The 16,776-nt window shown below is 46.6% G+C and overlaps 1 protein-coding gene across 5 annotated transcripts in view; it reads left to right on the top strand.

Moving 5' to 3' along the window:
• Gdap1l1 (ganglioside induced differentiation associated protein 1-like 1) overlaps positions 1 to 15,617 on the top strand; it is a 51,584-nt gene extending 35,967 nt beyond the window's left edge. For 4 of the 5 annotated variants that reach the window (XR_262337.2, XR_262334.2, XR_262333.2 and 1 more), the window contains 4 exons: positions 639 to 736; positions 1,452 to 1,566; positions 14,252 to 14,902; positions 14,999 to 15,617. Coding sequence is in view for 1 of the 5 variants with exons in the window: in XM_005392484.2 (XP_005392541.1) it covers positions 639 to 736; positions 1,452 to 1,566; positions 14,252 to 14,595 (557 nt within the window). In the remaining 4 variants the exon portion in view is untranslated. Of the gene's footprint in view, positions 1 to 638; positions 737 to 1,451; positions 1,567 to 14,251 lie in introns of all 5 variants that reach the window. The other variant, XM_005392484.2, reaches the window with a different exon arrangement.
• The last annotated feature ends 1,159 nt before the right edge of the window (positions 15,618 to 16,776 follow it).

Here is a 16,776-nt window from a genome sequence, read left to right as displayed (position 1 = left end):
CCTGGACACTGGGACACTGTCTGTGGGCAGGGAGCCGCAGGCCCGGGAAGAAAGACGTGAATGGGATCTGCACTAAGTGAGCATCAGAGGCTTGGGTGGGGAAGGTGAAGTGAGAGGAGGTATGAGAAAGACTGAGGAGGGCAAGTGCTGGGCACCTGGGGCCGAGCTGAGGCACGAAGGAGCTGAGAGCAACCCTGGGCCTGGCTTCGCTTTGTGGGGGGAGGGGGTGCCACTGGGGAGGGGAGGGAGCTGGGAAGAGGATGCGATCCTGGTTTCCAGTTCTATTTCTGGCATCTCCAATACATCTGCAAGGGCAGAGGCTCCTCCGCAGTGAGCTTTTTTGCCCCCTGGTGCCCCCAGGCAGCAGCTCTGTGGGTCCCACAGCTTTGTGTACATCACCAAGGGTCATGCAGCATCACCGAGACTCCAGCATGGGTCTGTCTCTCCCGCTAGCCCAAGCCTTGGCAGGTGGCTTCTCTTCCATCCCGTGTGACAGCCTGTGGTACTCCATGCATGCTGGCTGTGGGTACTGTCCCTTCTGCGACCGGTGTTTGGAGGGACCGATGTCCAGCCATGTGGGGGAGGGGATGTGGAGGCACGAGGTATCAGGGATGGAACCTTTCCCATTCTCTGCCCAGGACACTTAGCCAATGCCACCACAGACCTCATGAAACTGGACCATGAAGAGGAGCCACAGCTCTCTGAGCCCTACCTTTCTAAGCAAAAGAAGCTCATGGTGAGTGTCCCCACCTCCTGGTCCCCTTCCCCACCCTCCTTTCCACGGAAAGGGAAAGCTGGGGAAGCTGGCTGGAGGTTGAGAATCAACTAAAGGTTTGAGGTGGAAAACCACAGGCTTGCTTTTTCTCCTCTGCCATTTACTGTCACTTTGACCTTGGCCAAGCCACTGTCACCTTGGGGCCTCATGTCTGGGCTGTGTCTGTGCAAGCAGAGAGTTAGCACAGGTTCTAGGATAAGGAGATATTGAGGGAGTGCTCTGAGGGGCCCAGAGGGACAGGAGGGATAGGGAAGAGGAAGCAGCCACGTCTTGTCAGCCACTCTGGGGCAGAAAAGGCACCACACAGTGGGCATACCCTGTGGCCAGGGCCCAGCCTTTAATACCCCAGTATCAGCTGGCATTGGCTGCAGACCGCCTGTTGGGTAGAGAGTCACCTCCCCCATGTTTCTGAGTGAGTCAGCCCCTCATTGGTGAGAGCAGCTCTCTGGAGAAGTGCAACTATGGCCCCTGGCAAGGGTGCTACCAGCAGCTTGAGGTGCGAGTGTGCCAGCCCCACGGCAGAGATCTGAACCAAATGGCCAAGCTCAGAGTGGCGTAAGCACCTGATGAAAGTGCCTAAGTTTGCAGAAAGGATTTTGGGCAAAGTTTCCTTCCCTGGATCTCCTGACTCCAAGGAAGCCAACTCAGCCTTTAACCCCTGCCTATCCTACCACAGGCCAAGATCCTGGAGCATGATGACGTGAGCTACCTGAAGAAGATCCTTGGGGAGCTGGCCATGGTGCTGGACCAGATTGAGGCTGAGCTGGAGAAAAGGAAACTGGAGAATGAGGGTGGGTGCCAGCCCTGTGGTGGGTGGGGCTGTAGGCCTCCCAGCCTACTCTATCCTGTCTGCCCAGGCCTAACCTCTTTTCCCTCCAAAGATCTCAGAAGACCTATCAGTTGGGATATCTGGTCAGATAGATGTAGGTTCGACTCCTAGGTTGGCCACTTACTAGCTGAGCAACCTTGGGTAAGATACTCACCGTTCTGGACTTTACTTTTCCATATATAAAGTGGAGATAATAGTAGGACCTTCCTCAGGGCTGTGGAGGCACTGTGTGACATGCATGCCGGGTGCTTAGATCCCAGGGCTTAGTATACAGCAAGAGTTTAATAAAGGCTGGGGACAAGGATAGTAGCAGTGGTAGTGGTGACCACTACCCACCACATCAACTCACCTGGCCCTGGGCAAGAATGCATTGTGCCTCCTTTGTGCTACAGCCAGACATTGAATTTCACCCAGAATCTCCAGCATTGGCCCTTCCTGCTCTTGATCAGGTCCCTGATCAGACACACCAGCGTCCTTTCTGCCCCACACCTTTACACTTGTAGCCCCTTCAGCTAGAGTCCCTGTTCCACTCCATTCTGCTCCGTTGGCCTGTGACCCCCATCTTTGCACTGGCCCTGATCCCAGCCTCACTCTGAGCATTTCTACCTTGCTCTGTTTTCAGAGCCCCATTTCATCTCCTCACTATGGCAAATGTGTGGAGCCTGTGCAGCATGTGTGGCCACGTTCCCAGCTTTTCTCACAGGTGTCTTCAGCACAGGAGCTGCAGAGCAGTGTCTGGAAACAGGGGTCTAGGTCACACATATGCCTGTAATCCCAGCTATGTCAGAACACTTAATCCTTTCTGGAAAAAGCAGTAGCTCAAGGAGGAACCTTCTGATTCCTCCTTGCCATTAAGAAGAGCTCTCAAGGAACAGAAGTGTGGAAGGTCCAAAGCCGGCCTTTGAGGTCACACTGAGTCTCAGCTCGGTCTTTCTCTGGCTGGGTCACCTTGAACCTCAGATTTATGGCATTTCCTTATGTATAAGTTTGTCAGTGCTGACAAAACAAAATCCCATGGACAGGGAGGCTTGAACAGCAGAATCCTATTGCTTCACAGTTCTGCAGGCTGAAAGTCCAGGTTCAAGGTGTCACCAGGGCTGGTTTCATCAGAGGCCTCTCCCTGACTTGCAGGTGACATCTTGTCACTGTGTCTTCACGTGTTCTTCCTCTGTGCTGCACAGCCTGGTGTCTCTCAGTGTTCTCTTTCTTCTTAGGAGTAATCAGACTGAATCAGGGCCCACACTAGCATCCTTTTTTTTTTTTTTTTTTAACTTAATCACCTCTTTAAAGACCACATTTCCAAATACTGTCACATTCTGTGAGACTGAGTTAGGACTTCAACATATGAATCTGGAAAGGGACAAAATTTAGCTCCATCTATATCTATATAAAAATGTTTATGAGCTGTATTGGTTTTGTTGGTTTATTTGTTTTTGAGATGGAGTCTTGATAAGTTTCCCAGATGGGCCTTGAACTTGCAATCGTCTCATCTCAGCCTCCCAAGAGCCGGGATTACAGATGTGCACCATTGTGTCTGACACAATTTATATATTTAACAACACTTACTGTGTATCAGGTGCTATTCTGAGTTTTACAGATTTCAACTCCCTACAGTGCTAGGAGATAGATACTATTAGTGGTCCTGTTTAACAGATGAGGAAAGTAAGACTCAGAGAGGTTCAGTAGCTTTCCCAAGGTCACAGAGGTAGTAGCGGTGAAGTTGGGATTGAGACTCTGGCTCGCAGAGTCCAAGTTCTTAGACATACTCTTTGCCTCTTCTATCCTTTAAGGGCTGATAAAATGAGTGCCTGCTTTCTGGGGCTGTTGTGGGGATCAGGGAGGAAATTCTGGGTCCTACTACATTTCTTGAATAGGTGTAGCATGTTGCCTGGCAGGTAGGGGGTAGTGTCTGCAAACGCTAGTTGCTGCTGTGATCGTGGGAGACTCAGGGTCTCACTGGATGGGGCCAGAGTCTATGTCCCAGAGGAGAGCTTGGGGCATGCATTTCCAGAGGGTTCCCAGACAGGCCCTGATGCCCCTCTGTTTTGGTCCTGAGGTCTTCCGAGAAGAGAGAGCATTGCACTGCCCCATGGTGTGATGATGGGCTGTCAGTATGGAGAGGTGTGGCTGGTCCTTGTGTCCTTAGGAACTGAGAGGGTGACAGAGCCCAGAGAAGTGGCTTTGGGCCTTAAATCTGACTGGCTGGGCCCACATGGCCTCTGCCCCTCCCTCACCCACTGGATCCACCAAACTGGCCTGGGAGCACACCAGGCCCCTCCACTTCTCCTTTGTGGGCTGGAAAAGGTTGAGGAAGCATCGTGATGTCACAGTTAATGCTCTGAGCATGAAGCAGATGATATTGATGCATATTCTAATCAGCTGCCTTCTAGCTCAGTGACCTTGTGGAATTTACTTCACCCCTCTGAGGTTATCTGCAAAATGTGAGCAATAACAGACTAATTCCCAGCAGGGCATGAGGACCTATGGAGACAGTGAGCACTGGACACTTTGCACGATGCCTGACTCCAGGCAAAATGTTCTGGAAATAAGTTTTTTATTAATTTCCATTATTTTTCATTCATTTATTCAGATATTTGTTGAACACCTACTATGTGCCAAGTCCTGTGAGTAAAATTGTGAACGGAAACAAGATATTGTTCTTCTTCTTGTGGGACTTGTGGTCTTGGGGAAGAAAAAGACATTAGTCAGACAATCTCATTGTAAACACAAAATTACAGTGGCGCGTGAATGTTAAGATTAAATAAATAAGGCAGGGGTCAGGAATGTAGCTCACAGGTGGAGTGATTGCTGAGGTATGCAGTAACACCCAGTCCCCACTACCACCAAAAAAAAGAATAAGGTGGACAGGACAAATTGCATAAGGCTTCTCTGACAAGGTGACACTCAGAGTGAGACCAGAAGAGTGAGAAGAAGGAGCCTAGGGCGGCAGCTACCACCCAGACTAAGGACGCGTGGAGGTGGGAGAGAATGAGGGTCTCTCGGCTACTGGTGAAGAGAGAGGCGCGAGTGAGGGCAGAGACAGCTGGTGAAGCCCAGGTGAGGTCATGGGCCGGGCCTGTATCATAAGGGTTGTGTTTATATTGGGAGTAATAAGATGTCCTTGGAGGGCTTTGAGAACGGGGTTATGTCTGTTAGCTTTGCAGCACAATAAACCATTCCGAGTCTGCGTGATTTAAAAGAAGAACCATTTGGTGGTTCATGATTTGTGGCTTGGCAGCAGGGGCTTGGCTTGCCTGGGAGGTTTGTCTGCCCTCCTCGGAGTGACTGGCTCCACTCCTACAGTTGCGAGCAGCAGCACGAAGCAGGCTTGCTGGCCTGTCCATGATTGGCTGGTGCAGCCTTGGCCCATGGAGGTAACTGGGCCACCTCTCCAGCATCTAAGCCAGGCTCCTTCAGACAGTGGTGGGCACAGGGTCCCAAGAGAAGCTAGCGCACAAAGACCAGAGGTACAAACCCTCTTCCAACCTCTGCTGCAGTCGCTGTTACTGAAGTCCCATGGACTACAGCAAGTGACCTGGGAAAGCCCAGATTAAGGGGTCCGTTGGTCAGCCTCCTGCGGTGGACAGTGTAGAGAAGGGGAGGGGGCCTAGAGAGGCCCACAGAGACACGAGGCTTTGGACAGGCACAGATGACTACAGAGACTGGCCTTGGGGTGGACTGGCATCAGTGGGGAGGAAGGGCAGAGGCATGTGCCTGGGGCTTTTCAGGTTTCGTGGTAGAGACTGAGGGATGCTTGTCTGATGGCTGCTCTTTTCTGAATGAAGCATGAGGCGACGTCATCAGCTAAGGGAGAGGGTTTGAGAGGTTTAAGGAGAAAACATGAAAAGATATCCAGGTATCTCTGCAAGGAGTGGGGAAGCAGGCCTACCCAAGAAATGAAATAGGACCTGGCAGTGCTGAGTGCCCTCGCAGGCTTTGCCGTCCTGAACGTAACAGTGTAACTAGACAGCTCCATGTGGACGGTCTGCTGCAGGCACAGCTGGCAACCTCAGGCGAGCGCCAAATGTGCTTCATTCAGGCCTGGAGCTTTGCAAAAGGGATGCCCAGCTGGAGGAGAGGAGGGGTAAGCCAAGAGACCAGGCCTCTGGCGCCACATCAGCCTGATATGTGGTCACATGGAGTATCACTTGTATACTCCCTACACACATATCTTCTCCGTATCTGCTGGAGAGCAGCCGGATACACACAGGCATGTGCTGCACTTGCACAGGTGGTGAGCCACACCAGGTGGACATCATGCCCACATGTGTGAATACCCACATGCATATGAACAGTTGGTGCACAGACCTGTGTAGGAGACCCTGGATAAACCTACAGCCCATGCAGGACAGACACACGGACAGAGTCACACATAGACCCACGTAAAGCACGCACTGAAAGGGCACAAGTATATATGGAGATACATGCTATATCCGCACTCATCTGCATGTGCAAAAGAGTAGCATAAGGTATTGGTTAGGAGCACAGTCTCTGGAACCAGATGGCTTGGATTTCACTCTAGGTTCTGCTCTGCCACTTACCAGCTGCATGGCTCTGACCAAGTTACTTAACCTATCTGTGCCTCAATTTCCTTATTTGTAGAACAGGGCTAATAATCACACCTACCTGGATTGTTGGGGATTAAGAGCCCTATACCATTCTTGGGGTGTCTCCCGCCCACTGGCTGCCTCTTCTCTCCTGACTGCCTGGCTTTTCCTTGCTGCCCTATCTCTAAACTGTGCAGGGCTCCAGAGCTCAATTGTGGCCCCATTCTCAAGCCCGTGTACACTTGCTCCCTTGCTAACACCATGCAGTCTGCAGCTGGGGGACTCCGTGCCTTGGTCCTGCTTCTTCCCACTGTCCCCACCCCACCGAGCGCGCCTCCCCCGTACCTCAAGGAATTTACTGATCATCGCCAGGAGCTCCTCCCTGCCTGCACCCCCTCCCCAGCCCTTTTCCTGCTTCATTGTGCTTACACTGCCAACCTCAGGCCTGGTTAAACCCAACACACCACCCACTCAGCACCTGTACCTCTGACCATAAGATGGCCCTGAGTATGGCTGAACTTGTGACACTAGCTGCAGGTAACCTTAACACTGACTCAGCCTCCCCGGTCCCTTTCCAGGTTATTCCTTTGTCCTTTATCCTCTGCCACGTCCCCCAGTCCTCTCTCACACTGACCCTTTTCTGTGTCACTGAGAAAGTTGAGGCATTAGGAAGAGATCTTCATAATTACTCACCACCAGTCATGACGTCTACACACAGTGTCTTACCATCCTAAAATGTGTCTTTGTTAAATCACACCTTGACATCTCTGAAATTGGAATGTTGCTTACAGCCAATAGTTTAATTATCTCTCTTGTTTTTGGGTGGACGTCTTACATCTAGTGGTAATTTACACTGAATGACACACAGTAATGTGCACTCCATCGTACCAAGGATGAACGGTCCTTGAACTCATGAAGGCCAGTCCCTTCGCTGAGCACCGGACCCCATCCATGCGCATCCACTCAAGGACACGCCAGGGATTCTTGCTACTCTTTCCTACAGCATTGTTTCCCCTTCTCTGATGGATCATTCCCTTCAACATGCTTTTTTATTCCGCCCAATGTATAAACCTTCTCTTGACCTAGCTCACACTGTTGGCCTACCCTTTCCATTCCAGCAAAACTCCTTGAAAGGGTTCTCTTTGCTCGCCATCTCCAATTTCTCTCCTCCCCTTCGCTCTTGAACTCCTGCCAACCAAGCTTTCATTGTCAGCATTCTAGTCCAACTGCTCTTGTCAAGGTCACCAGTCATTAAATGCAGTGGCCAGTGTCTCAGGCCTGCTCTTATTTGACCTTTCTGTGGCATCAGAACATGGCCAGGCACTCCCTCCTTGGAACACTTTCTTAACTCAGCTTCAGGGACTCCTTAACCCCTTTATACTAGGTGTTAACATCGGCCCCTTTTACTGAATTTTCATTTTTTTATTAGTACACGTCCTTGTACACAATGATTATACTCACTGTGCGGAGGAGTAGGATATGTATATAACATATCTTAATTCCCTTTATTCCCCTTTTTCTCCCCTTCCTCCTCCTTCCACCTCTAGGTCCCCTTCCCATTTATAAAAGGTTTATCTCCGTGTTTCCTATTGTCTATCTTTTCCTTTGAACTTTAAATTATTTATACTTTGCAGCCAGATGTGGGGGTGCATCCCTGTAATTGTAGCACTCAGGGAGGCTGTGACAGGGAGGATCGCATCAAGTTCAAGGTCAGCCTAAGCTACACAAGGGAGTTCAAAACCAGTCTGAACTACCTAATAAGACCCTGTCTCATAAAAACAAAAAATATTTATACTTTGGGTTTGTCATGTAAGAGAAGTTATGTGATATTTAAGCTTGTGTGTCTGGTTTATTTTACTTAACATTATGGTCTCAAGGTGCATCCATTTCCTACAAATCCTCAAGTTTATCCTTTTTTATGGCAGAGTAGTACTCTACTGTATATAAATACCACATTTTCTTTACCCATTCATCTGTTGATGGTAGGCTGCTTCCAAGATTTAGCTATTATGAGTTGTGCTGCTATAAGCATGGGTATTCACGTATTGTGGTAATATAATGTCATTAATTCTTTTGGGAGGATAACTAGAAAGGGAATAGCCAAATTGCACTTTCTCTGTTGGTTGTTTGCCTTGCTGTGCAGAAGTTTTTTCACTCTACATAATCCTATTTGTTAGTTCTTGTTGTTTCTTGGGGTTCTGTTTGGAAAGTCCTTACCCGTGCAGAGCTTTATCTATTTTATTTTCCAGCAGAGTGTTTTTGTTTTAATATCTAGGCCTGTGATTCATTTGGGTTTGATTTGGGGGGCATAGTGAAAGATATAAGACAAGAGTCAATCTTCTGCATACGTGTAACCAGTTTTCCCAGCATTGTTTGTTAAACAGACTATCTTTCCTTTAGTGTATGTTTTTGGCCCTTTTTGAAGATCAGATGGCAGATGTGCTTGGGATTCTTTTTCTTTCTTTCTTTCTTTCTTTTTATTTATTTCTTTCTTCTTTTTTTTGATTTTATGACAGGGTCTTATTTTGTAGCTCAGGCTGGTCCTGAACTCACTATGTAGCCTAGGCTGGGTTCGAACTCACGGCAATCCTCTTGCCTCATTCTCCTGAGAGCTGGAAGTATAGACATGCACCACTGTGCCCAGCATTGGGACTGTTTCTGTATTGTCTATTCTGTTCCACCAATCCACATGTCTGTTTTTGTGCCAGTACCATACTACTTTTATCATGTAGCTTTGTAACATAACTTGAAATCGGGATTGTAATGCCCCCTGCTTTATCCTTATTGCCCAAGATTGCTTTTGTTATTCTGGGTTTCTTCTGGTTCCATATGAATTTTAGGATAATTTTTTCTAGTTCTATGAGGAATGGTATATATATATGTGTGTGTGTGTGTATGTGTATGTATGTGTGTGTGTGTGTGTGTGTGTGTGTGTGTGTGTGTGGGCAGTGTGGTCATTTTGATAATATTGCTTCTACCTATCCAGTATTCCTGGGTATCTTCCTACTCAGAGATATCTTGCCATTTTCTGGTGTCCTCTTTGATCTTTTTTAGTGCACTATAGCTTTCATTATAGAGATCTTTCACTTCCTTGGTTAAATTAATTCCTAAGTACTTAATTTTTCTTGAAGCTATTGTGAATGGTATTGTTCTCTTAGTTTCTTTCTCAGTGGGCTCATTATTAGTAAACAGGAAATCTACTGATTTTTGTGTGTTGATTTTATATCCTGCAACTTTGCTGAATTTATTAGTTCTAGGCATCTTTTGGTGGAATTTTTGGATTTTCTATGTAAGGGAGCATGTCATCTGCAAATGATAGCTTGACTTCTTCCATTCCTATACAAATCCCTTTTATTTTTTCCAATTGCCTAATTGCTGCAGCTAATCTTTTGAGTACTATACTGAACAGGAGTGGTGAGAGTGGACATCCTTGTCTTATTCCTAATTTTAGAGGAAAAGCTTTCAAATTTTCCCCATTTAATATGATATTGGCAGTAGGCTTTTATCAGATGGAGATAAGATCCTTCTGTATGTATTTTCTTTAGGAGTGTTATCGTGAATGGATGTTGGATTTGTTGAAGGCTTTTTCCACATCTATTGAGATGATCATGTGATTTTTGTCCTCACTCCTGTTTATGTGGTATGTTACATTTATTGATTTGCACGTGTTGAATCATCCTTGCATCCCTGGGTTGAAGCCTAGTTGGTCATTATGTATGATCTTTTTCATGATTTCTTGCATTGTTTGCCAGTATTTTTGTGTTTATGTGCATTAAAGAGATTGGCTTGTTGTTTCCTTTTTTTGGTTGGGTCCTTGTCTAGTTTTGGAACCATGGTAATGCTAGCTTCTAGGAATAATTTGGAAGTAGTCTTTCCCTTTCAATTTTAGTAAAGAGTTTGAGGAGTATTGGCAATAGATTTTCCTTTGAAGTTCTTATAGAATACAGTGGTGAATCTATCAGGTCCTGGGCTTTTCTTAGGTGGTAGGTTTTTTAAAAATTACTGCTTCAATTTCATTTTGGCTCCTTTCTTAAAAGCAGAATAGGCTGGGTGTGGTGGTGCATGCCTGTAATTCCAGTAGTCAGGAGGCTGAGGCAGGAAAACCGATGTTAGTTCAAGGCCAGCCTGGGCTACATAGTGAGTGTAGGGCCAACCTGGACCACACAGGAGACCCTATTTAAAAAACAAACAAACAAACCCAGAACAAGTCTTGGGCAGTAGTGTCCAGGTGAAATTTAATAGCATTTGTTTCTGTTATGCCTACTTTTATTTATGGGAATTGACACTGTGCATTCAAATTATTCAGTATAGATTTTTTTTTCAAGTACCTACTCTGTGCCAGGAACTGTTCTAGGTGCAGGGTATACAGAATAAAACAAAACAGACCCAAATCCTTGTTCTCATTGTAGAAGACAACAGATAATAAACAAAATGAGTATATAAGATATATGGTGCAGCAATGGTGATAAGTTCTAAGAAGGAAAACAAAGCAGGGGAAGGGACAGTGGCCACTGGGGTTGGGAGTTTCAAGTTTAAATCAGTGGTCCATTAAGCCACCTGAGAAGATGACATTTGAGCAAAGACCTGAAGAGATGGAGGAGTGAGACCTGTGGCTCTTCCAAGCAAAGAAAATACCAAATACAAAAGCCTTGAGGTGGGAATGTATCTGGCATGAGGACCTACAAGGAGGCCAGTGGCAGAAGAACACAGGGAAAATCAGAGGCCTGGAAGGTACCTAGGGATCACCTACAGAGCCCTGTAGGACTTGAAGGGTTTCAACTTTTTTTTTTTTTGTACCGGGAATTTAACTCTTGACCTCAGGCTTGCCAGGCAAGCGCTTATGCCACTAAGCTATATCCCCAGGCTCTCAACTTCTATTCTGACCATGACAAGACATAACTAGAGGGTTGGTTTTTTTGTTGGTTGTTGTTATTATTGTTTTGTGGTGCTAGAGATCAAACCCATGGCCTTGCACTTGCTAGTCAAGTACTCTACAGTAAAATACATTCTCAGCCCTTGACCTAAGTTTTAACAGGATCTCTCTGATTGTGTGCTGAGAATAGAGTTCAAGGGCAAATGGGCCAAGGCATGAAGACCTCGTAAGGGACTTTGTGATAATCTGAGTAGGAAATAATGGTTGTTTTGACTAGAATGGTAAAAGTGGAAATGACATCAAATTTCGGATATATCTCAAAGATAAAACTGATGGAAATTGCTGGCAGATTGTGGTGAATGAAAGTGTTATGGCTTGTGTTTGGATGTCCCCACTACCCAAACCTCATGTGGTCATAGGTGGAGCTTTTTTAGACATGGCTAGATCTAGAGTGTGTGGTTGACTCATGGTGCAATGCTGGGATTAAGGCTGTAATTACTAAATCACTCACTGATTGATTTGGCACCACCCTAATCCCAAGTAGCCTAGATAGAGAGTATATTGTTGTGGTCTTTTTGTTTTGCTTTGTTTTGTTTTTTGGTAGCAAGAATCGAACTCACAACCTTGTGCTTGGCAGGCAGGTGCGTGTGTCGCTGAGCTATATCCCTGGCAGATAGAGAGTATAAAAGGGGCAGAAAGATGCTGTTAAGGTCCCTCCCTTGTTGCTTTGCTACCTTGTGGATGCCATGAACTGTTCTCCTCTTTAGTGCCTCTCTGCCATGGGCCACTCACTCTGCCTTTCATCCAGCTGACTATAGTCTAAAATCACTATAAACTGTGAGCTAAATAAGCCTTTCCCAATTTAACTTTGGGTCTTAGATATTTTGTCTCAGCAACAAGAGAATAGTAACTAAGACAGATTTTGGTGCCAGAAGTGGGGTTGTTGTTGTGACATTACCTGGCCATGTGGCTCAAGAGCCTTTGGAACTGGTTGGGGGAACAGGAGGAGTTAGGAAAGGTTTGGAGATGCCAGCTAAAAAAGCAGAGCTAGAACACATTAGGATGTATTGTATGGGAGATTCTGGTAAGGGCTCAGATCCTTAAAAGGCTGATAAAAATCCTACCAGTAAAGGCTAGGCTCAGGAAGTTTCTGCTGGGAAGAAGGACTGCATTGGTTGTTGGACTCCAGATTATATATGTTATGGCTTGGCAGAAAGTTTGTCTGCATCTTAAGGGCAGCAGACTAATTAATCTGGCAGAAAAAATTTCAAGGCAGTCTAATGTTGAGGCCATGGCATGGCTGCTGTTGGGGGCTTTTAGTCAGATTTATGTTGAGAATCAAGAAGAAAGAGCCCAGTAGAATGATTTAAAATGTTTTGAGTTTGGCCAGAAAGGAAACACCAGTAAAGCTATAGACTACAAAGATAGAGCAGAGGAGATCTTGAATCCTAAAAAGAAATAGGAAATAAAAAGGGTAGCCTGAGGGCATTCTAAAAAGCAAAAGGACTCCACCCTTTACAGGCTCAAAATTACAAAAGTGAAAACCTTTGCTTTGAAAAGAGAGTCCCAGAATACCATGTTCCAGAATGGCAGTGACCTAGGGAAGTTATTCCTTGAGATTTAGTTGATAGGCACTTGACCCCTACACACAAGACAGAAGGAAGCCTGGCTACTGCTCCAGCTAGTGGCAGAACTTGGCATCATCCATGTGGCATGGGTTTTAGGTGCATGCAAAATCCAAGAGTTGTGGAGTCAAAAAGGGTTCCACCTAGATTTCAGAAAAAGACCTGGGAGGCCAGGCAGTGTGCCCCTGAGAGGGTAGTGTATAAAGCCATAAATATAAAGCCAAAAGTGCAGTGGAGACCCCAAAAGTTTGGAAAATCCAGAAACACAGATCATCTGAAAAAAACTACAGACAGAACAGAGCTGAAAAAAGCCATGAGAGCTAAACTCAGCAGTGTCACAGGTGCAGAGCCACCCAAGTCCTTTAGAGTTCACTTCTTGCCAGATTACCTCAGAGGCCAAGCTCAAAAGTACAGGACTTAATGTTTTTTCTTGTTAGATTTTAGACTTTCTTTGGCCCCATTCCTTCATATCCCCCTATTTGTACCTCTTAGAATGGTAATGTTTGTTTTGTGCCATTATATGTTGAAAGTGTTTAACTTTCTTTTCATTTGTACAGGGCCTTGCAGCTAAGAGTTTGCCTTAAATCTCAGAGGACACTTTAGATGTAGACTTCTCAGCAATGCTAAAACTGATAAGACTTTGGTAACTCTTAGAGACAGACTAAGTGCTTTTTGCTTAAAAGGATGTACATGAGTCTTTAGGGGGGGCCAGGGGCAGAATGTATGGCTTGTGTTTAGATTTCCTCCCTATCATAGGTATTTTTTCAGACATGGCTGGATTTAGAGCATATGATTGATTCATGATGCAATGCTGAGATTAAGGATATGTGATTATTAAATCATTCCACTGATTGGTTTGGTACTGCCCTAATCCCTGGTAGCCTAGAGAGTGTATAAAAGGGACAGAAAGACACTGGTAAGTTCCCTCCCTGTGAGCACCATGAACTGCTCCCTGCAATGCCCCTCTGCCATGTGCCACTCTACCTCTGAGCCAGCTGATTATAGACTAAAAGCCCTACAAACTGTGAGCTAAATAAACCTTTCCTCCTTTAACTTTGTGTGTCAGATATTTTGTCTCAGCAATGACAGAAAAGTAAATAAGACAGAAAGAAAGATAATTCATGGTGGCACTGAGGCTTTTGGCCTGAGCAATAGAAGGGTAAGGGTGCCATTTTTTGAGACAGGGATGAGCATGGGTGGGCTTAGGGGTGAAATCCTGAATTCTGTTTTGGACATGGTCAAATCTAACACTAGAGTAGATACTCAAGTAAACCTGCTAGAGAGGCAGCTGGTTATGTGGGGCTGAAGTAAAGACACACATCTGCACTTTAAAAGTCAGAGGGCTGGGGATGTGGCTCAAAGGTAGAGCACTTGCCTATCCTGAGAGGCCCTGGGTTCCATCCCCAGCACCAAGGGATGGAGGGAAGAAGAAAATAAGAATAGAGATAGTACATACAAGGATATGGCAAAAAGTGGTACAGGGTTAAAGCAGGACAGGGATGGATGACCCTCAGGGACACTGGCAGGCAGACCAAAGTTTAAGGCTGATAAGAGAAAAGTAAGTGCGTGGCATCTCCTCTCTCTTTCCTTCTCCCTCTGCAGGGAAGAAATGCGAGCTGTGGCTCTGTGGCTGTGCCTTTACCCTGGCGGATGTCCTCCTGGGGGCCACCCTACACCGCCTCAAGTTCCTGGGACTGTCCAAGAAATACTGGGAAGATGGCAGCCGGCCCAACCTGCAGTCCTTCTTTGAGAGAGTGCAGAGACGCTTTGCCTTCCGGAAAGTCCTCGGGGACATCCACACCACCCTGCTGTCCGCTGTCATCCCCAATGCATTCCGGCTGGTCAAACGGAAACCCCCATCATTCTTTGGGGCGTCCTTCCTCATGGGCTCCCTGGGAGGGATGGGCTATTTTGCCTACTGGTACCTCAAGAAAAAATACATCTAGAGCCAGGCCCAGGGCCTGCTGTCGACTGTCGGTGTCTCTGTGCTGTGTGATTCCCAGTGACCTCCCAGTAACTCACTGTCCCACGAACTGTGGATGGCACTTCCCCCCTTGTTCTGAGTAATTCTATCGTCAGTGTGAAAACATTCCATAGTTTAGAAGTAGACGTCGCCAATGCTATGACTTGAGGCCACGGCTCTACTAGAGGAGAGAAAGCGTGAGACAGCGAGTGAAACAAACAAAATCCGAATGCCTTTCCTTTGCATTCAAGGTCTCAAGATGGAACTGTGAGGACTGGTTAGGATCTGAGGTGAGTCCCAGGATGTTCCACCCACCAGGGCCTAGGTTCTGGGAGGTGCTGGGGCTCAGAGGGCCTGACCCCTCGCCTCCCCTTCCCTCTTGCCAGGGACCTTTTCCACAGGACAAAGCCAACACCAAGACTCGACTCTTCTAACTGGTACCTCCAGCTGGGGCTCAAGAGCCAGAGGCCCCTGAAGATCAGAAGGGGCTTCGTTCTTCTCCTGGACATAAACTGAGATGGCACTGGCTCGAGCCAAGGCAGTGATAACCCTAAGCCTGGCCATGGCTGGGACCGACACCATGAGCGCACCTCTCCCTCCCCTCCTGATCTGGCTGGTGTGCTGGGTTTGGCTCTTCAACAGAAACCCCCGAACACAGCACCCACTGTCCACTTCCTATCTTGAGTTGAGTTTTCCCACCCTGTGAGGTGGGACTTTCAGCAAAAGCCATGTTGACCTTCTCTGAGAAGGTCAGTCCCAGCTCAAGTGCAGGGGTGGGACCCTCTTCACCTCCTTTAATGCCCACCTTTCCCATTATTCGAGGGGCTCCCTCATGCTGTATGCACAGGGGTCTCTGCAGCCATGATGCCCCCTTGGTCAGGTCTCACTTTCCTGTGCCTTTTGCATGTTGGGAAAGGGTCTGGGTGTCACTGCCGCTCATGCTTAGAAACCAATGAAAGCCCCCAATAAAGCATCCAGGAGGAGCAATTGCTTTTCATTTCTAAAGCTGTGTTGTCCACCCAGCTCTCATTTCCAAAGTTGGGGCCAGACGGCTGGGGACACAAGGTTTGAGAAATGGGGCTTCACAAGAACAAGCGAAAGTACAGTCCAGGTTTGCAGGTGCTGGCCAGCTTCTGATAGATTTTCCAAAGCTCTGAACTGGACACAGACCCACCTCACTTGGACACAGTGCTTCCCAGTTCACAGAGTATGTTCACGACCATTTGCTTGCATTGACCATTGACCTTCTGGGGGTACCCAAGGCACACGCCCTTTTCCTGAATTTCCAAGAAGGAAAAATGTTAAAATGCCCAAAGAATATTAAACCAGGAATGTAATTTGTGTAATATAAAGCAGAGTTTTACTTATTTTGAAAAAAGTGTAAAAATGTATACATGTTTTCATCAAAGTGAAAAGTAAAAAATAACCAGGGCCAAAACAGGACAAGGGTAGAACTTGGAGACCACATTCTGGGGTGTCCACCCATTGGGCCACCCAAACATCTATGCAGACTCTCCCTCCTCATAATCAAAGAACACTCAAGAGCACTTGTCCTAAGGGGATACACTGCCCTTATGAAGTGAAGACATGTTTACTTGCGCTCCAAAAATGGGACTCGCAAAGCCTAGTCAGTCAGTTACCTACTCTGCAGAAGGTGGGATTCTCTTCTGATTGCTCCTCAGTTTCAGAGATTAGTTGCACCTCAACAACTATAATATATAGATTAAATTTAAATTTAGCCATCACCAGCATCCAGTCTATTCAGTGTGCTCATGCACAAACACAAACAAGAAAACCTCTTGGCTGCTATCTTCCTCTTTCTGAAATTGGTCTCCAGCCCATCATTGGGATTCTTAATCTCTCTTTTTTCCTTTGGCTTTACTATATTGTTTTTGCCTCAGATGACACCTTGCTGTGCTGGGGTAGTTTAACTGGTAATTGACTTCGATATGGATGGTCCTTGGGTTGCTGTGATTTTCTACTAATTTTTTACTATGAGATGTGAAAACATTATGGGGCACTCCAGAGAATCCTGTTTTCATACCTAGTCTTTCATGATACCCATTTTATAGAAGCAACCTTTGTCCCCTTGGTAATCTGGATCAATTCCCCCAGCCAGTAGAGTCACCTACTTCTTTGCCTGTAGTTTCAATATGAGCAGGTC

This window comes from Chinchilla lanigera, unplaced genomic scaffold, assembly GCF_000276665.1.
Source record: "Chinchilla lanigera isolate Chin_1 unplaced genomic scaffold, ChiLan1.0 scaffold00044, whole genome shotgun sequence".
In the NCBI taxonomy this organism is placed as follows: Eukaryota; Metazoa; Chordata; class Mammalia; order Rodentia; family Chinchillidae; genus Chinchilla; species Chinchilla lanigera.
Note: the sequence above shows the minus strand (reverse complement) of the source record. Positions and strands in the feature narration are given on the sequence as shown.